The 21,822-nt window shown below is 41.3% G+C and overlaps 1 protein-coding gene across 2 annotated transcripts in view; it reads right to left on the minus strand.

Moving 5' to 3' along the window:
* ADGRE3 (adhesion G protein-coupled receptor E3) overlaps window positions 1–21,394 on the minus strand; it is a 49,505-nt gene extending 28,111 nt beyond the window's left edge. The window contains exons 1-4 of one of the 2 annotated variants that reach the window (XM_032313561.1): window positions 21,255–21,393; window positions 14,325–14,375; window positions 12,858–12,977; window positions 9,765–9,920 (exon numbers count right to left, since the gene is read on the minus strand). In XM_032313561.1, coding sequence (XP_032169452.1) covers window positions 9,765–9,920; window positions 12,858–12,977; window positions 14,325–14,375; window positions 21,255–21,279 — 352 coding nt within the window. In that variant the 5' untranslated portion in view covers window positions 21,280–21,393. Of the gene's footprint in view, window positions 1–9,764; window positions 9,921–12,857; window positions 12,978–14,324; window positions 14,376–21,254 lie in introns of both variants that reach the window. The other variant, XM_032313571.1, reaches the window with a different exon arrangement.
* Window positions 21,395–21,822: the final 428 nt, after the last annotated feature.

The raw sequence follows: 21,822 nt of genomic DNA on the forward strand, positions 1-21,822 counted from the left end.
TTGTTTCTCAGAGTCCACAGTCTCTCATGCTTCATCTCCCCCTCTGGTTTCCCCTAATTTACTTTTCCTTTCCTTCTCCTAATGTCCTCTGTGTTATTTCTTATGTTCCACAAGTAAGTGAAACCATTTTTTAATTAACAAAATTTTAATTTATTAATTTAAAAAATTCCAGAATCATTAACACACAGCATTATATTAGTTTTAGGTATCCAGTATAGTGATGCAACAGTTCTGTACATTCCTCGGTGTTCATCAACATCACCTGTCCCACCCATCTCTCCACCCGCCTCCCCTCGGGCAACCATTGGTTTGTTCTCTGTAGCTAAGAGTCTGGTTTTTGTTCCTTTTTTTCTTTTGAACTCATACTTTTTTTTTTTTTGAGGATTAAAAACCATTATTCATTTTTAAAGAGGTATCACGTGATAAAGTGAACTCATACTTTTATTCACTGGCAAGGTAGTGCTCTTTGAGGGATCAGAGTAGACTTCCTTAGCATGGTGTACAGCAGTGTTTTTCGACAGGACGTCATTTTGCCTGCAGGGGACATTGGCAATGGCTGGAGACATTTTTGGTGGTCACAACCTGGGGTGGGGAATGTTACTGGCATCTAGTGGATGGAGGTTTGGGCTTGGGGTGCTGCTTAATATCTTGCAATGCACAGGATGGTTCCTGACCACAAGGAATTATTAGACCCCAAATATCAATATTGTTGTGATAGAGATATCCTGGCATAGAGGACGCGGGAAAGTGTAAACTTCGAATTCTTTAATTTGGTCTTGGCTGGACATTACAACTGAGATGGCTGATGGATCAGAAAACTAGATACTTCAGATTTTAAAATTCAGCCTGGCAGGGAATTACAGTTGAAATAAGAGTGTCAGTTTTTGGTCATCAGCCCTTAGTGAGACCTTTGTGTGTTTCTTGCGCTTTGTGAGGACCACCATCTCTGTTTTAGAAAGATGAGGAAAAGCCAGTCAACACTGACATCCAGTTACCATCAGTCTGAGGTTATGTCTATATTTCTTCTATATCCTGGTTTTCAGCCTTGTATATTGGCTAGACAAGGATGAAGAGCTTTCTTGTAATAGCAAAAGTTTTGTCTTGAGTTCAGGAATTTTGACTTACAACTCTGAGTCTAGAATACATTTGTTATTACAAACCACATTTGTTGTCAAAAACAGTACTTTTGGTTGAAAGCTGCATACTTTTTTATGGGGGCTTTCTTGGACCTCCAACCCTGGTGACAACTAACTCCAGATGGACTCAATCTATGTGAGAGTATTTGTAGTTCACATGAAACACTTAAATATTTTCTTCAAAGTAGAGCACAACACAAGATGAAAAAAAAATAGATATTGACACACTCATACCTATGGTTGTGCAGTAGAGATTTATTGTGTATGATCTCTGTGCCAATATACAATATAGACGTAGTGTTAATCATGTTTGTTATCCTGCAGTCAATATATTGGAGCTTTGTCCTTTAGGGATAATTTTCAATAGTACCAGTTATAATAATGATCAAATCAAGGCCTATGTGATCTGATGTGTATATTGCCATGCTGATTGTTTGATTGTTAAAGATCCATGAAATGCACTTTTCATTTTCCTACTTTAACTCTCTTATTTTGCCATATCTCTTGAAATAACACCTAGTGAATAGAGGAAAACATGTTCGATTTTAAAAGGAGTAATTAGGGTGAAGATGGCACTGCCAAGTGATAGTCTGGAGGAAAAGGACTGTCCCTTAAAATCGGGAAAATAACCAAGAGCATTTCTTTTCCTTGTACAAGAGAGTGCATTTAACAGATCAACACCAGGACCCAGGAAGAATTCCAATTTGTACATTGTCAGTAGAGGTGCCTGTTGCCAAGTAAAAGGCTCATTCACTTTGGGTTCAATCATGTTAATTCACTCAACAACTATTTTTTTTTTGCCTATTTTTTAAAATTTATTTTCAGCATAACAGTATTCATTATTTTTGCACCACACCCAGTGCTCCATGCAATCTGTGCCCTCTATAATACCCACCACCTGGTATCCCAACCTCCCACTCCCTACCTCTTCAAAACCCTCAGATTGTTTTTCAGAGTCCATAGTCTCTCATGGTTCACCTCCCCTTCCAATTTCGCCCAACCCCCTTCTCCTCTCTATCTCCCCATGTCCTCCATGCTATTTGTTATGCTCAACTATTTATTGATTGGGTTAGTGGTGGGCTTATGGCCCAGCAATCCCTACCCACCAGCTTGTGCTCTTGTCTCTCACCTTCCCCATATTGACTCCAGCTCACTTTTGGAGCTTATGCACCTCCAGGACCCTGCTATGGGCTCCAGCTTGGACTTGGGGAAATATGGGAACCTGGGCTTAAATCTTGCAGGAGCACTACCTATTGGTGGGAATTATAATCTTGATACTAAACAGTTGCCTGAACTTCCCTATGGCCTTTTTAGTAGGAGCAGGGAGGTTTTATTTTATTTAAAAATTCAGTTAATTAATATATAGTGTATTATTAATTTCAGAGGTAGAGTTCAGTGATTCATCAGTCTTATATAACATCCAATGCTTATTACTTCCTGTGCCTTTCTTAATACCTATCATCCAGTTACCCTATCCCCTCACCCCACTCCCTTCCAGCAACCCTCAGTTTGTTTCCTATAGTCTCTTCTGGTTTGTCTCCCTCTCTGATTCCATCTTGTTTTATTTTTCCCTCCCTTTGTCTATGCTCCTCTGTTTTGTTTCTTAAATTTCACATGTGGGTGAAATCACATAATTGTCTTTCTCTTATTGACTTATTTTGCTTAGCATAATGCCATCTAGCTCCATCCATGTCATTGCAAATGGTAATATTTCATTTTTCTGATGGCTGATATTCCATTTTATACACACACACACACACACACACACACATATATATACACACACACGTACATACCACATCTTCTTTATCCATTCATCTATCAGTGGACACCTGGGCTCTTTCCTTATCTTGGCTATGGGAGACATTTCTGCTATAAATGTTGGGGTGCATGTGCCCTTTCAGATCACTACATTGGTATCTTCAGGGTAGATACCTAGTAGTACAATTGCTGGGTTGTAGGGTAGCTCTATTTTCAACTTTCTGAGGAACCACCATACTGTTTTCCAGAGTGGCTGTGCCATTTTGCGTTCCCACCAACAGTGTGAGTGGGTGGCCCTTTCTCTGTATCCTTGCCAACGTCTATTGTTTCCTAACTTGTTCATTGTAGTCATTCTGGTCATTCTGACTAGTGTGCGGTGGTATCTCATTATGGATTTTTTTTCTTTTTATTCTTTTTTTTAAAGATTTTATTTATTTATTTTTCAGAGAGAGAGAGAACAAGAGAGGGAGCACAAGCAGGAGAACAGCAGGCAAAGGCAGAAGCAGGCTCCCTGCTGAGCAAGGAGCCCGATGTGGGACTTGATCCCAAGACCCTGGGATCATGACCTGAGCCAAAGGCAGACGCTCAACTAACTGACTGAGCCACCCAGGGGTCCCTCATTGTGGTTTTGATTTGTACGTCCCTGATGTTGAATGATGTTGAGCATTTTTTCATGTGTCTGTTGACCATTGTAAGTCTTCTTTGGAGAAGAAGACTATTTTTAATTTCTTGTCTTCTGACCAAGGAGCAAGGATATATATATATATATATATATATATATATATACACACACACTTACTTACACACTTTGAAGAATCAGATGAAATACGAACTATATTAGCAAACATTTGTGGGCACTGTCTTAAGTGCCCTGTTTGTAGTGTTTCATTTAAGCCTCAATTATCTTTGCAACAGCTCTGTGAGGTATATAACCTGGTCTATATGCTCATTTAATGAATTAATTTCTTTTTTTCTTGATGAGCCTGACTATGGGTTTATTTCTTGTTTATTTTTTCAAAGAACCCACTCTTAGTTTCATTGACTTTTTTCTATTGCTTTTTTTGGTCTCTGTTTAGTTTATTTCTCTTCTGATCTTTATTATTTCCTTCCTTCTACTAGCTTTGGGCTTTGTTCTTTTTTTTTTTTTTCCTATTCCTTTAGGTCTAAGGTTTTATTGTTTGAGATTTTTCTTGTCTCTTGAAGTAGGCCTGTATTATTATAAACTTCCTTCTTAGAACTGCTTTTACTGTTTCTGAAGATTTTAGGTCTGAGGCTCCTGGCTGGAGCCTTAGTCTTGATCTTGGGGTAATGGGTTCAAGCCCCATGCTGGGTGCAGAGATTACTTAAAGCCACTATTTCCTTACTGATTTTCGGTCTGATCTTTCCATTTATGTAAGTGGAGTGTTAAAGTACCCAACTATTATTGAATTACTGTCAATTTCTCCCTTTATGTCTGTTTTTTTAAATTTATTTTTTATTTTCAGCATAACAGTATTCATTATTTTTGCACCACACCCAGTGCTCCATGCAATCCGTGCCCTCTATAATACCCACCACCTGGTACCCCGACCTCTCACCCCCTGCCCCTTTAAAACCCTCAGATTGTTTTTCAGAGTCCATAGTCTCTCATGGTTCACCTCCCCTTCCAATTTCCCCCAACTCCCTTCTCCTCTCTAACTCCCCATGTCCTCCATGCTATTTGTTATGCTCCACAAATAAGTAAAACCATATGATAATTGACTCTCTCTGCTTGATTTATCTCACTCAGCATAAGATCATGTTGCTACAAAAGTTGGGTATTCATCCTTTCTGATGGAGGCATAATACTCCATAGTGCATATGGACCACATCTTCCTTATCCATTCGTCCGTTGAAGGGCATCTTGGTTCTTTGCACAGTTTGGCGACCGTGGCCATTGCTGCTATAAACATTGGGGTACAGATGGCCCTTCTTTTCACTCCATCTGTATCTTTGGGGTGAATACCCAGGAGTGCAATGGCAGGGTCATAGGGAAGTTCTATTTTTAATTTCTTGAGGAATCTCCACACTGTTCTCCAAAGAGGCTGCACCAACTTGCATTCCCACCAACAGTGTATGAGGGTTCCCCTTTCTCCACATTTTCTCCAACACATGTTGTTTCCTGTCTTGCTAATTTTGGCCATTCTAACTGGTGTAAGGTGATATCTCAAGGTCGTTTTAATTTGAATCTGACAGCTAGTGATGAACATTTTTTCATGTGTCTGATAGCCATTTGTATGTCTTTATTGGAGAAGTGTCTGTCCATATCTTCTGCCCATTTTTGGATATGATTGTCTGTTTTGTGTGTGTTGAGTTTGAGGAGTTCATTATAGATCCTGGATATCAGCCTTTTGTCTGTACTGTCATTTGCAAATATCTTCTCCCATTCCGTGGGTTGCCTCTTTTTTTTTTTTTTTTTTGACTGTTTCCTTTGCTGTGCAGAAGCTTTTGATTTTGATGAAGTCCCAAAAGTTCATCTTCGCTTTTGCTTCCTTTGCCTTTGGAGACATATCTTGAAAGAAGTTGCTGTGGCTGATATCAAAGAGATTACTGCCTATGTTCTCCTCTAGGATTCTGATGGATTCCTGTCTCACATTGAGGTCTTTTATCCATTTTGAGTTTATCTTTGTGTACAGTGTAAGAGAATGGTCGAGTTTCATTCTTCTACATATAGCTGTCCAGTTTTCCCAGCACCGTTTATTGAAGAGACTGTTTTTTTTCCACTGTATATTTTTTCCTGTTTTGTCGAAGATTAATTGACCATAGAGTTGAGGGTCCATATCTGGGCTCTCTACTCTGTTCCACTGGTCCATGTGTCTGTTTTTATGTCAGTACCATGCTGTCTTGGTGATTACAGCTTTGTAGTAAAGCTTGAAATCAGGTAACGTGATGCCCCCAGTTTTGTTTTTGTTTTTCAACATTTCCTTAGCGATTTGGGGTCTCTTCTGATTCCATACAAATTTTAGGATCATTTGCTCCAGCTCTTTGAAGAATACCGGTGGAATTTTGATCGGAATAGCATTAAAAGAATAGATTGCTCTAGGCAGTATAGACATTTTAACAATGTTTATTCTTCCAATCCAAGAGCATGGAATGGTCTTCCATCTATTTGTGTCTTCAATTTCTTTCATGAGTGTTCTGTAGTTCCTCGAATACAGATCCTTTACCTCTTTGGTTAGGTTTATTCCCAGGTATCTTATGTTTCTTGGTGCAATAGTAAATGGAATTGATTCTCTAATTTCCCTTTCTGTATTTTCATTATTAGTGTATAAGAAAGCCACTGATTTCTGTATATTGAATTTGTATCCTGCCATGTTGCTGAATTGTTGTATGAGTTCTAGTAGTTTGAGGGTGGAGTCTTTTGGGTTTTCCATATAAAGAATCATGTCATCTGTGAAGAGAGAGAGTTTGACTTCTTCATTGCCAATTTGAATACCTTTTATTTCTCTTTGTTGTCTGATTGCTGTTGCTAGGACTTCTAATACTATGTTGAACAAGAGTGGTGAGAGTGAGCATCCTTGTCGTGTTCCTGATCTCAACGGGAAGGATGCAAACTTTTTCCCATTGAGGATGATATTTGCTGTGGGTCTTTCATAGATAGATTTGATGAAGTTCAGGAATGTTCCCTCTATCCCTATACTTTGAAGCGTTTTAATCAGGAACGGATGCTGGATTTTGTCAAATGCTTTTTCTGCATCAATTGAGAGGACCATGTGGTTCTTCTCTCTTCTCTTATTAATTTGTTCTATCACATTGATTGATTTGCAAATGTTGAACCATCCTTGTAGCCCAAGGATGAATCCCTCCTGGTCATGGGTGATTATCTTTTTAATGTGCTGTTGGATCCTGTTTGCTAGGATCTTGTTGAGAATCTTAGCATCCATATTCATCAGTGATATTGGTCTGAAATTCTCCTTTTTCGTAGGGTCTTTGCCTGGTTTGGGGATCAGGGTAATGCTGGCTTCATAGAAAGAGTCTGGAAGTTTTCCTTCTGCTTCAATTTTTTGAAAAAGCTTCAGGAGAATAGGTGTTATTTCTTCTTTGAAAGTTTGGTAGAATTCCCCAGGGAATCCATCAGGTCCTGGGCTCTTGTTTTTTGGGAGGTTTTTGATCACTGCTTCAATCTTGTTACTAGATATTGGTCTATTCAGGTTGTCAATTTCTTCCTGATTCAATTTTGGGAGTTTATAGTTTTCCAGGAATGCATCCATTTCATCTAGGTTGCTTAGCTTATTGGCATATAACTGTTGATAATAACTTCGGATGACCCATCCATATGTTGTCTACAAGAGACCCATTTTGAACCTAAAGATACACCCAGACTGAAAGTGAAGGGATGGAGAAGCATCTTTCATGCCAATGGGCCTCAAAAAAAGGCTGGCGTAGCAATTCTCATATCAGACAAATTAGATTTTAAACTAAAGACTGTAGTCAAGGATACAGAAGGACTCTACATCATTCTTAAAGGGACTATCCACCAAGATGATCTAACAATTGTAAATATCTATGCCCCCAATATGGGAGCAGCCAATTACATAAGAAAACTGTTAATCAAGATAAAGAGTCATATTGATATGAATACACTAATCATTGGAGATCTTAACACGCCTCTCTCAGAAATAGATCATCGAAGCAGAAAACCAATAAAGAGACAAGAGCATGAATGACACATTGGACCAGATGGACCTCATAGATATATACAGAACATTCCACCCTAAAACAACAGAATACTCATTCTTCTCCAGTGCACATGGAACCTTCTCCAGAATAGACCACATACTGGGTCAGAAATCAGGACTCAACTGATACCAAAAGACTGAGATTATTCACTGCACATTCTCAGATCACAATGCTTTGAAACTGGAGCTCAATCACAAGGAAAAGTTCCGAAGGAAATCAAACATCTGGAAGCTAAAGACCACCTTGCTTAAGAATGCTTGGATCAACCAGGAGATCAAGGAAGAACTGAAACAATTCATGGAAACCAATGACAATGAAGACACTTCCATCCAAAACCTATGGGATACAGCAAAGGCGGTCCTAAGGGGGAAATACATAGCCATCCAAGTCTCCCTCAAAAAAATTGAAAAATCCAGAACACAGCAGCTTCCTCTACACCTTAAAGAACTGGAGAATCAACAACAAATTAAACCAACTCCACACATAAGAAGGGAAATAATCAAGATTAGAGCTGAGATCAATGAGGTAGAAACCAGAGATACAGTAGAACATATCAATGAAACTAGAAGCTGGTTTTTTGAAAGAATCAATAAGATTGATAAACCATTGGTGACACTAATCCAAAAGAAAAGAGAGAAAGCTCAAATACATAAAATTATGAATGAAAAGGGAGAGATCACAATGAACACCAAGGAAGTAGAAGCAATCCCTTATGTCTGTTAATATTTGCTTTATATATTTAGATGTGCCAATGGTGGGTGCATAGATATTTGCAATTGTTGTATCCTCTTGTTCGAGTGATTCCTTTATCATTACGTAAGGACAATCTTTGTAAGTATCACTACCCCAGCTTTTTGTTGTTTGCTTGTTTACATTTGGTTGAATACCTTTGTCCATCCCTTCACTTTTGATCTATATATGTCTTCAGGTTTGAAGTGAGTCTCTTGCAGGCAGCATATAGATGGATTTTTAAAAATAAATTTAGCCACCTTAAGTCTTTTGATTAGAGCATTTACATTTAAAGTAATTATTGATCAATATGCCCTATTGATTTTCAAAACCAGACATTATGGGAGCTTGCCTTTCTGGTGCAGGTCCCCAGGGTGTGAGCTTGAACTCTTTGTGGCTCAGGGAGAACTTTTGCACTTGTAACATTCCTCCAGCTTGTGGTTGTCCCACTGGGGGTTTTGGTTCCTGACCTGACCATGTCTTTGCTCCTCCTACCTTTCTTGATATGGCTTTATCTCTTTCTTTAGCTGTGGGAGAGCTGCTCTGCTAGTCTTCATGTCACTCTTGGAAAGAGAGAGAGAGAGAGAAAGAGAGAGAAAGAGAGAGAGAGAGCGAGCTGCTCTCTATGTAGTTGTATCCTTGGTGTGTTCATGGAAAGAGGTGAGCTCAGGATGTTCCTACCCCACCATCTTTCCCTTGTGTTTCCCAGTTACATCTCCCACATTTCTTGTGCATAGATTTCCCTGTCTATGTGGTTTCCATGAGAGTGCTCATGCTTATACAATATGGTGCTTCCCCCTCAACACAGATCTAAGGGTGGGCATATAACTCAAACTGAACTAATTGGTACATTTCCAAAGAACTTACAATTAAGTCCAAAAGAGAGTCCGTTGATCTCTCTTTGGGTGGTTTGATCATTAACAATGTAAAATTTGGACTTCTCAGTGGGTGTATTTCCTGTTCTGTGGACTAAAAAGGCAGAAAATCCCAGTTTTCAATGAACAAGAAGAAAGGAGCAGACCCAAAGAATGTCAGAGCCTGAAGTGTCTTGATAAGAGTCTCTATTTCAGTTTATTCTAGAAGCCCTGCTTTGTTCTTGTTCTTGAGTTGCAAGACACACCCATGCATCCTTATCATAAACTCACCTTTTCTGTTTAAGTTAGCTTGAGTGAGCTCTTTTTTGCAACTCAAAGAATCCTGTCTCAGTTAGCACCTTGTTACCTCTATTTCCAAAGTCCACTTGTCTTATTAGCCCCCATTATTTCTCTAAATTTCCTTCTTTCTTTTTGTATCCTCTTTCCATCATCCAGAAAATGGAAACATGTACTAACCTCTCTATACACAACACACCCACACACATACACAAACACACACACAGACACTTATCTGGCATTAGACTCAATGAAAAATATATAGACAAGAAGACAAGAATTTCCTTACTTTGACAAGTGTTTTCATTGGGATTCTGGAATTGTGGAGCCCCAGAGAGAAGTTTGTATCCAGGATTACAGTGACAGTAGAAACCTCCATCAGTATTCTGACATGCAGCATTTTCTCCACAATATATACTGATGGGTGGTTTACATTCATCAGTATCTGGAACACAAAAGAGGAATTTGGCCATTAATTTGACAAAGATTTATAGAACATCTAATATGTGCCAGAGGCCATACCCTTTCCATCCAATCTGTCCTGGTTTTCCAGGACAACTCATTTAAGTTAGTGGGTTGTCTTTGTTCTTCCCTTTCCTCTTTGACTTCGGTTGGATTCTCTGAGAAGTAGACACTGAGACAAGAATTCATGTTCAAGTACTTTATGTGGGAGGTGATCCCAGAAAACCCTGGAAGGGAAGTGGTGAAATAAGACAGGGAAAGCCAGGCAGAAAGTAAACAGGGAAGTTTCTGCTGTGGACAACTGGGACTCGATATCCCTGGGACCCTCTGGGAGGCAGTGTAGAGCACACGCTGCAGAGTGACTTCCCAAGGAGTGAGGGGGCTGGGGTATTTATCTGCCAAATCTTTTTTTTTTTCTCTTAAGTTCTTATTTAAGTCATAATTGGTTAACACATAGTGTAATATTGGTTTTGGGAGTAGTAGTTAGTGATTCACCAGTTACACACCCAGGGCTCATTACAAGAAATGTCCTCCTTAATCCCCATCACCCATCTAGCCCATCCCCCACCCACCTCCCCTCCAGCAACCTTCAGCTTGTTCTCTGTAGTTAAGAGTCTCTTATGGTTCCCTCTTTCTGTTTTCCCAGTTTCCTCTGCGCTCCTCTGTTTTGTTTCTTAAATTCCACAGATGAGTGAAATCATATGGTATTTGTCTTTTCCTGACTGGCTTATTTTGCTTAGCATAATACACTTTAGCTCCATCCATGTCATTGCAAATGGCAAGATTTCATTCTTTTTCATGGTTGAGTAATATTCCATCGCATGCATACACACCTACACACCCACACACCACATCTTCTTCTTTATCCATTCACGGTTGATGGACATTGGGGTCTTTCCATAATTTGGCTTTTGTTAGCAATGTTTTTATCTGCCAAATCTTATTTATTGACAGAGAAGTGCTTGCAGGGATAATTAACTCTCCGGTACTTCCAACTGTTTTGAGCATGAGCTGAGTAGTCTCCAGTAGACAGAGAGAGCCTTAGATTTGGTGTGCAAAGGAATGGCAAGTGCTGACAACAAATAAGTGGGAAATTGACTATGTCTGTTGTTATGAACCATATGTATATCTCTTCATTTCAACATGTTGAAACCCTAACTTCTCGTGTGGCTGTATTTGGAAATGGGGCCTCTAAGGATGTAACTGAGGTTAAATGAGGTTGTAAGAATGGGGTCTTGATCTGTTAGGATTAATGTCTGTAGAAGAAGAGACAAGAGAACTTTTCCATCTGCCTGACCACTATGTGCACAGAGTGAGGAAAGACCATGTAAAGATGGAGTAAGAAGACAGGCATCTTCAAGCCAGGAAGAGAGGCCTCCTGAGAAAGTGGAACTGCCAGAACCTTGATCATGGGCTTCCCAGCATCCAGAACTGTGAGAAAATAAATTCCTGTTGTTTAAGCCACCCGGTCTGTGTTTTGTCATAGCAGCCCAAGAGTAATACATTTGCTAGATTAACTAATTGAGTTAGAATGTCTTGATTAAGTCAATGTGTCCCCAGTCCTAAGGGTCAGAGTAGCCCCTTTGTAAATGTCAGGTGGGTAGCAAAGATGTGTGATTTCCCAAACTGGTATGGCAAACATGGAGCTGGGAATTTTCAGGCTGTCTTGTTCCCATCACCCAGGCACTCTCTCTCCAGCCTCCCTTCCAGCTTTCATGTCTCACCCCCAGCCAATGAAGAGTAGGGATGTTCTTTCTGGGGCATCTGCAAGAAACCTAAGTCTGAGACAGAAGTCACTGCAAAGGGATGAGACTGATTGGCTTTGGGATTTTTGTTTACGGCCCTGTATGCTTGAAGACAGTTACTTCTGTGATCACTGGGGTATTCACTGGTGAATCACTTGGTTAAGAGGATGGAATGAAAAAGCTCCCTCCGAGGCAGGATAGAACCTACTTGTTAGAGCCAAAGAAATACAAGATGGTGCATTCGTGGAGAGAGACATTAGCTATGTGGGCCAGTTTGAAGAAAGCACATGAGAAAGTTCTCCAAAAAAACCAACAGATTAACAAGTGTGAAACAAGGAAGTACAGAAACCTCAATGTAGGGGGAAATGAAGGGAAGAGGAAGCAGGGGTGAGCAGTGAACCTGGAGATAAAGTTAAGGAGTGGGGGTGGGGGGAGTGTGGCAGGGGAGATAGGGAGGGGTTGAAATTACGGTATTTTAAAGATCTTATCTCTTCACTGGGGGAGCGGAAGTGAGGGTGAAATGAAGGATCTTTTTAAAAAAGTGCCAGTATAATTAAAATACAGTGTTATTTTAGTTCTAGGTGGGCAATATGGTGATAAACAATTCTGTATGTCACTCAGTACTCATCATGGGGAGGGTACTCTCACTCCCTTCTCCTGAAATGATGGGGCAAACAATGCACCTTGAAAGGGGAAATAATTGATGAGTTAAAAAAAATAGTAGAGAAACACATGTTTGAATATGAAGTTAAGAGAACTCGGTAGTCATAAATGGGGTGGAATAGTGTATTAGGACTTCCAAGTAAATAAAGGGAAATGATGGTGTGCTTGGGTGGCTCAGTTAGTTAAGCATCTAACTCTTGGTTTCAGCTCAGGTCATGATCTCATGGTCATGAGATTGAGCCCCATGTTGAGCTCTGCTGGGCATGGAGCCTGCTTGGGATTCTCTCTCTATCCCTATCCCTCTGCCCCCCCCCCACTTGGGCTCTTTCTCTTAAAAAAAAAATAAAGAAGAAATACTGATTTCATGAAAACATTTCTTTCTTGATGAGGGTGGAGTTGTTAAGTTTTTGTTTTTTTTTAGCAGTGCACATTATTGGTATTTGCCTCCCCATGGTCCTTATGCTGTCTTCCTTCTACTCCTGCCTCTGGATGGTTTGAAAACTGTCCCTTACCTTTGCATGTAGCCAAGGGAAATGTGAAGAATTCCTCCCCGTGCATAGAGGTGTATCCATGTTTGCAAGTACAATGAGTGCTGTTGACACAGTCAGCATGCTGGGGGCAGTTACAAGAAGCTGCAGGGAGAAAGAGGGGCAGGTCAAACATCTGCTGGGGTTAAGAGATGTCCTGTTATCATTTGACTTGGCCTCCAGCCAGGATCTCATGAGGATAAGGAAGCCTACACCCTTTGTCTCTCTTGAAATCTCAGTACATTAAAAAATGAGAGACACCAAACCCAAGTTACAGAAAAAAGTGAGATTCTTTTGCATGATAAAGGACAGAGGTTGGTGTTAAATTAATTTTAACACAAAAATTTCAAGGTGATGAAATTGTGCTATTCTCAGGATCACTGCAGAATTTATAAAAGGGGGAATGAATTGGTTAAGGCCCTGGGTTCGATTCTGACTCTGCCACTTACCAGCTGTGTGTCTTTGCACAAATGTCTTAACCCCTCTGTGCCTCAATACCCTCATCTGTAAACTGGGTTATTGTGAAGAGTAACTGAATTAATACATATGAAGTGTGTTGGGCAGTGCCTGGCACATAGAAAGTATCAGCTAGGATTATAAAGATTTAAATTTGTAGGGGTCCACAGGAGGTATATCCTGATATGGGTACACATGATCTTTGTAACCCTATGTATAACTTCATTTGGACAGGGAGACAGGAAAGATCTCAATTTGAGACCTCTTGGGAATGAACTGAGCTGAGGAAGTATCTAGAACTTTGGGTCCAGTGGAGAAATCTGAGAACTGTGCAGTGTTCATGGGGAGAGGGAACGTGATGGGGGCCACAGCAGACGGTCTGGCTACTCAGAAGGCATCCCCCGGAGGTTGGCTAGAAAGGCAGAATCTCAGGCCCCATGCTAGACCTGCTGAATTAGAATCTAGTGAGATCTCCAAGGGTTTAAAGTTAGCCTGATGTCATCTTGTTCATCTTTTTTGAGAGGGGGCTTGCTTATGATCAGAATGGAATGGTTACCATCATGCTGTGTGTCTCGCCAATGGAATGCTCACTTCGTGAGACTTTGTGCGTTTCAGCTGCTGTTTTATTCCTACATTGGGCACATGGTGGTTACTGAAAGCAAATGAATAGACAAAGGACTGTAAAATAAAAAGATATATTAAGGGGCGCCTGGCTGGCACAGTGGGAAGAGTATGTGATTCTTAATCTTGGGGTCGTGAGTTTGAGCCCCACGTTGGATGTAGAGATAAATAAATGAAACTTAAAAAAAAGACATATTAAAATTTGATGTAATGATGAATTAAAAAGAATGACAGGAGCAAACATCCCTGAGTTCTACTGCCAGAACAAGACCCTTTGCTCTAGCTCCGTGCAGGATATGAGTGGTTAGAGGTGTGCCCTTGGTCTACACATTTCTTGGTCTCTGGCTGTGGAGAAGTCAGGCATTGAGCACTTACCTATGGACTTTTGAGCCATAGCTTCTGATAAACTCAGCAGAAAACAGAGTCCTGGAACAGGGAAGCAGAAGGGAGACACATGAACTGAATGAGGAAAGATTCCAGGACATTCTTCAAGGGCTGTGTGTCAGTTATCCATGGCTGTTGATCCCAGTCCTTCATGCACAGGAATTGAATTTACCCTAGTCCCACCTGAAATGTAACGGCTTACAAAATGTAATGGCTTAAAACAGCAATGACCGGGGCACTTGGGTGGCTCAGTGGGTTAAAGCCTCTGCCTTCGGCTGGGGTCATGATCCCAGGGTCCTGGGATTGAGCCCCACATCGGGCTGTCTGTTCAGTGGGGAGTCTGCTTCCTCCTCTCTGCCTGCCTCTCTGTCTGCTTGTGATCTCTGTCTGTCAAATAAATAAATAAAATCTTAAAAAAAAAAAAAGCCAGCGATGACCATTTTCTTACCTCTCATGGTTTCTGTGTTTTGGGAATCTGGGAAAAGCTCAGGTGGGTGATTCTGGTAGGGGTTTCTTATACAGTCGCAGTCGGGCTGTGTCTGGGGCTGGAGCAGCTGGGAACTGGATGGGAGCTGCCATCCCTTCACGTAGCCTCAGACTTGGGGAATTTTGGCTTTCCTCCCAACATGATGACCTCAGGCATGCAGACCCCATGGTAATTCAGAGCTCTAAGTAGGGGTGCCCCAGGCAACAAGACTACATCTCCCATTAAGATCCAGCCCTGGGGCACCTGGGTGGCTCAGTGAGTTAAGCCTCTGCCTTCAGCTCAGGCCATGATCTCAGTGTCCTGGGATCGAGTCCCGCATCTGGCTCTCTGCTTGGCAGGGAGCCTGCTTCCTCCTCCTTTCTCTCTCTGCCTGCCTCTCTGCCTACTTGTGATCTCTCTCTGTCAAATAAATAAATAAAATCTTAAAAAAAAAAAAAAGATCCAGCCCTGGAAGTCATGCAACTCTATTTCCACCACATTTTCTTGGTTATAAGATTCAAATGGAGGGGGATTGGTCCTCTTCTAGAGGGAGGACTGGTGAGATTCTAGAAACATTTCTTGGAAGGGGAGTATTTTTTTTTTTTTTTTTTTTTGTCTTCTTGGGAAATTCAGACTGCCTTTACCGTGGTTGATAATGTGTTCTTTTCTCTTCCCCAAACCTTCCTACCTGCTGGTGGGGTCAGCAGCCATGTTCTTGTTTCTGCAAAGACCTGAAGCTACTGGATGGATGGGTAACTTCTCTTCCCCTTTCCTGAGAAATCCGATAACACTCTGATTGCTAGTTCTTTCCTCACCTTCTTTTCATTTCCTTATTACATACTAATGTCTAGAATTATTTGCCATTTTTAAGGACAATATTAACAGCTGGTATGGTGCAGGAATTGGCCAATCAGAGGACACTGGAGATGGTTCTCTGTTGCAGCAGATATTATTTTAGCTGCTGAATTGTGGGGAGGTGGGTGGAATCTCAGGGCAGGGTCTGGGCTGGCAGGAGTGTGGTGGGAGCTAGTTCTGGGCAATGATTATTTACAAATGGTGTGGGAATATTTCAGTATGAACAACCAATTAGTGGCTCTTCTCAATTAGTGGTTTATACTGGTTGACATTTACTCTGGTGATCAGTCACCTTATTTGCAACTTTGGTTACCCCTTGAGAAAGTGGATTGTGCAGATAAATGGATAAAATGTGGTGTATATATACACGATGGAATATTATCAGGCCTTAAAAGAGAAGGAAATTTCCTGTCATTTGTGGCAATATCTATGAAACTAGAAGACATTACTCTGAGTGAGATAAGTCGAACACAGAAGGACAGATACTGCACAATTCCACTTACATGAAATATCTAAAGTAGTCAAACTCACGGAAGCAGAGAATAGATTGATGGTTGACAGGGGCTAGGGTATAACGTTTTGTTGCATAAGGTGAATAAGTTCTAGAATTCTGCCATAAAACGTAGTACCTATAGTTAGTAACAATGCTGTGTTGTGCACTTCAAGATATGTTAAAAGAATAGATCTCATGTTATGTGTTCTCACTAAACACACACACACAGAGGGAAATTTTTGGAGGTGATGGATATGTTTGATGACTTCATTGTGGTGATGATGGTATTATGGGTGTATGGTGTATGCATACATATAAACTCATAAGATGTATACATTAAATATGTGCAATTTTTAAATGTCTTGATTATACCTCAATAAGGCTAAAATTAAAAAAAAGAAAAGTGTTTCCTGGTAATAGAAGGGTCTCTGTTTATCAAGTGGGGTGATAGGTGTAGGTCAGGGTGGACTAGGTAGGTGGGACTGGGGTCATTTCAATTCCTGTGCATGAAGGATTGGAATCAGGTGATTGAGAACAGTCTGGAGGCTGAGAGTCTGGAAAAGATGGGGCATGTGTGTCTTCCCTGGGGAAGCTCAGGAGATGTGGCAGCTGGTGTCTCTGAAGCAAGACTTGGAGGAGATGGGAATTTTTGGAGTAAAATGCAGCATGCCCTACGATGCAACCACCCCTCCACCCTGCCTACAAACACACCAATGAAACCTTCCTTGGAGAGAGATTCTATGTCTTGGAGAGAGGATTTCCTTGGTGGGGGGTTGAGCAAAATACGAAGGCCAGCCTCAACAACATCTAAAGGGAAAAGAACCCTTACTACATGCCAGGCATTATTCTAAGCACCAGGCACAAGAATTTAATTCAGCTTTGCAACGACTTTAGGAGGTGAGTGCTATTAGCATGATCCTGGTTGTGAACATTAGGAAACAGAGGCACAGAAGGGCTAAGGTGTTTGTTCCATTTCCCAGAGCTAGTTAGTGGCAGAGCTGAGATTAAACTCAGGTGTGGATCCCTACTGATAACCTACCACACCCCACGACCTCTCTTGTAGAAATTCCGTACAAGCTGCATGCCCAAGGGCTGGTGTTGAGATTGGCATGTTTCCAGGGCAGTGATTTAGGGCAAGGGTGCCTTTTCTTCCAGTATATGTAGTTCCCTAGATGTTATAGCCCAGTAGGAGGTGTGATAGGTTACTTGGTTATTTGGGGGCCATCCAGACCAATGGCCAGATTTGGAAGACAAAGCCCTATGGGCTTAGCAGTGACCCTTAAGTGTGGGAGGGAGGGAAGTACTAACTTTTTTTTGGTTCCCTGTAAGAGTTTCTGATTGCTGACAAATCACCCCGAATTTTGTGGCTTAAAAACAACAGAAATGTATTTCCATGTAGTTCTGTAAGCCAGACATCCCAAGTTAGTCTCACTGGGCTGACATTAAGCTGTCAGCTGGATTGCCTCCTTTTGGAAGCTCTAGGGGAGAATCCATTTCCTTCCACGGCCAGCTGTCAGAGGTGACCCACATTCCGTGCTCACGGTTTCCTCTCCCATCCTCAGAGCCAGCAGCACAGCACCTTCCTTTCTCGAGTCCCGCTTCCCTCTTATCAGGACCCTCATGATTATAATGGGCCTGCCTGTATAATCCAGGATAATCTCCCCAGCTCAAGATTATTAGCTTAATCCATATCTCTAAAGTCCCTTTGACCATGTGAAGTTCTCAGGACATGCCACCCCCAAATATGCCGCTTTGGCATCTTGGTTATTTGGAGTGGAAGCCACCTGAGAAACAGCACATGGAGGAAGGGCTTTCTGACCTCATTTTTCCTACTTGAAATCAGGCCATAAAATCTCCCCTGACAAGGCTGCCCTCCCTGTGCCTGGAAGAAAAGAATGTCCTTATCACCAGAGACCGGGAATGAACACAGAAATGGATGTGTACAAACACACTCATTGAAACAGCCCTTGTCGGGGCACCTGGGTGGCTCAGTGCATTAAAGCCTCTGCCTCCGGCTCAGGTCATGATCCCAGGATCCTGGGATCGAGCCCCACATCAGGCTCTCTGCTCAGCCGGGAGCCTGCTTCCCTCTCTCTCTGCCTGCCTCTCTGTCTGCTTGTGATCTCCGTCTGTCAAATAAAAAAATAATAATAATTTAAAAAAAAAAAGAAACAGCCCTTGTCTTCCTCCAGTTTTCCCTCTGACAGAACTCCTAGTCACTTTCTCACAATTCACTATGCCTGACCCCTTTGTCTTGTCGTTTCACAAATTCATATCTTGGTCAAAAAGGCACAGAAACTCTGTGCTCTGGTCATTTCCCTGGGTCTTCATTCTCTTGGGAAGGCTTTCGTGTACATGTTTCAATTCAGTAAAGCTCGTATAATTTGTCTTATGTCAGCTTAATTCTGACTTTCAGCCAGAGACCCCAAGAGGGCAGTGGGGAAATTCGCCCTCCCCTGTGCATTTATGGCAACACATTCCCGGGTTCCAGGGGATGAAGATGTTGACGTGTCTGGGCGGCTGTTACTCATCCTTCCGTGCTTCCGTCCTTCATCAAAGAAGGTGCCAGTTCTGATCAGTTACTTATGTAATGGTGTTCATGAAGCATTTTGAATATTTTTTTTGCCCAATGAGTATATTTTCAGCTGAGCTGTGAACTGCTTAGTGGCAGGGCTCTGGCATATTTTCGAATGAATTTAAATTTCCCTACTCCAGGGGCACCTCGGTGGCTCCATGGGTTAAACCTCTGCCTTCAGCTCAGGTCATGATCCTAGGGTCCTGGGATTGAGTCCCGCATCGGGCTCTCTGCTCAGTGGAGAGCCTGCTTCCCTCTCTCTCTCTCCCTGCTCTTCTGCCTACTTGTGATCCCTCTCTCTGTCAAATAAATAAATAAATAAATAAATAAATAAATTTTAAATTTCCCTACTCCCTACTTTTGTATAATTATTAATTTGAATGGATAAAGAAGATATGGTCCATATATACAATGGAATATTATGCCTCATCAGAAAGGATGAATATCCAACTTTTGTATCAACATGGATGGGACTGGAGGAGACTATGCTGAGTGAAATAAGTCAAGCAGAGAGAGTCAATTATCATATGGTTTCACTTACTTGTGGAGCATAAGGAATAACACGGAGGACATTAGGAGAAAGAAAGGAAAAGTGAATTGGGGGAAATCTGAGGGGGAGATAAACCATGAGAGACTGTGGGCACTGAGAAACAAACTGAGGGTTTTGGAGGGTAGGAAGGTGGGGAGTTGGGTGAGCCTGGTGGTGGGTATTAAGGAAGGCACGTATTGCATGGAGCAGTGGGTGTGGTGCATAAACAAAAACTCCTGGAACATTGAGAAAATAAAATAAGATAAGATAAGATAAAATAAAATAAAATAAAATAAAATAAATAAAATAATTTGTAGAAGCTGCACTAACACTACATCTGCCCAAGTGATGACTATAGCTCACAAAGCCAGTTAGTAACACATATAGGTTGAAAAGCGTTTCCTAGTTCCTAAAGCTCAGGTAGTCTAGGCACCACCAGGTTTCCTCAAGGCTAGTCTTCAGAGTCTCTTTTCAGTCTAGCCAGCAACCCTGTGCTCAGTAATATGTGCATGCATCTTAAATTAGGGTTTTCCCAGAGTCATGAGCATGCCTGAATCCCACACTGCTAAGAAACTTTAGAAATCACACTGACTCTTTTTGTTCATGAGGTAACAGGTGTGTAGAGGTCAAGTGGCTTGGATGCTATTTTTGCAAAAGGTTTAAATTGTTTCCTTATATGAAACATAGTGACAGCATTGTCTACCACCTGGGGTTGGGTGTGATGACATAAACAAGGGCATGCGTGAAGCACAATGTCTGGCAGAAATCAATTCATAAATGCTAGCTGTCTCCATTACCATCTTATTTGCACTAGAATCCTATTCTTACGCTCGACCAGATGCTCATTCTGTTACACTGTCTGTTGCATCCAGTGATGTGGGCAGAGAGTTCACAGGTAACTGAATTCACAAATAATTGAGCCCAGAAGTGTCCTGGACTCTACCTCCAGTTGCCAAAAAAGCAGGAGATATCTTGCTTGAGTGTCTCTTTTTTTAATCTTTTGTTTAAGCTTTATTGAGATATGTATATTGAGATATATATAAAAAAATTGTACACTCTCTCACTTCAATTTGATTCCATAGATATATATATATCAGACTTACATATAAGATATGGAAGGGCCTGCAAAGATGAGAGCACAAGGCATTTGCCTTTAATAAGCTTATATTATATTGATAGATTTTATGATCTATCACCTGCCTCTGCAACTTAACAGCTGTGAGACTTTAAACAAGTCCTACAACCTCTCTGTGATGCTATTTTGCATCTTTCATGTGAAGCTGTTGTGCAATAATGAAGGTAAAACAACTTTAGGCTGAAGTATGTCCTCAATAAACGTAAGGCTGATATTGTGGTTATTGATATTGTTATTTGATCTGGAGCCAGAAGGATGGACGGGACTTCAGAGTTGGAGAACCACCTGCACAGAGGTGGTGATTAAAGCCACAGGATCAAGAGTTTTCTCTAGGAGAGGGAGCAGAAAAAGAGACCTAAGCAGAATCCTGTGGGAGGAGCATAATGGCAAAGATCTGGAGCCAGGCGGTTTGGGTTTGTATCCTGACTCTGCCATTTACAAGCTGTGTGCCCTTGAGCAGGCACTACAATCTCTCTGTGCCCCAGTTTTCTCATCCCTAAGATGGGGATGATATTAATATTCTTGGTACAGGACAGAGGAAAAAAGAAATGGCAAGAGAGGCAGAGAAGAAGTGCAGTTCTAGTGCTAGGTCACAGAATTATCAAGGAGAAAAGGATGTTACTTAGAAAACAAAACCTGTGAAGATGAAGATGATCAACTCCTTGGATTGGACCATCAGGAAAATTTTAGGCATATTTGACAGCACCGTTTGAACAGCGTGGTGAGGAAGGAAACCTCAGCCCCAGGGGAAAGAGAGAATGTTTAAAGCTGGGCAGGAGAAAGAGAAGGAAAAGACAGCTAATCGTTGAACTAACAGCTACTGATAGGAGGTAGGTTAGGGTACAGTCATTCCCAAGGTTACACATACCTGGAAGGAGTGATGGCCCTCGCATTCTTGCACACAGGTAAACCTTGCCGGCCAGCTCTTGAAGTTCCTTACTGCTTTACACTCACCACTTTTCCATCTCAAGGAAATCTTATGAGAATGGATGCACATAGGTTAGCTGACTAAGGACATTTCTATCAGAAAAGGGAACTTGTTCTTGTCTTTCACCATCAGACTGATGGTTCTGCTTTTTTGTTTTTTTATTTATTTTCTGCTTTCTGCACTTGTTTTCATATGCTTTCTTGATGGTAGGTTTTCATGGCTGCTGTTGATTGCCTTTGGGGTGACAGAATCAGTCCTAAAAGGAAGGCCTTTTAGTTACAGAGCATTGTCTGCAGAGTGGTTATGACTTTGGGGTCAAAATAAAGCTTAAATAACCCTGTGGTTTTGAGCTGGGTAAGTCAAAATTTAGGGTATCTCTGTTGGTATCTAAAGATACTGAGGAGTCATTTTTCACAAATGTTGATATTTTTACCCCATTAGCAGATGACCCTCAACAGATCTGGCTAGAGTCTCAAAGTAGACCCAGTAGAGGGTAATGAATTATTTG

Source organism: Mustela erminea, chromosome 1, assembly GCF_009829155.1.
Source record: "Mustela erminea isolate mMusErm1 chromosome 1, mMusErm1.Pri, whole genome shotgun sequence".
NCBI lineage: Eukaryota > Metazoa > Chordata > Mammalia > Carnivora > Mustelidae > Mustela > Mustela erminea.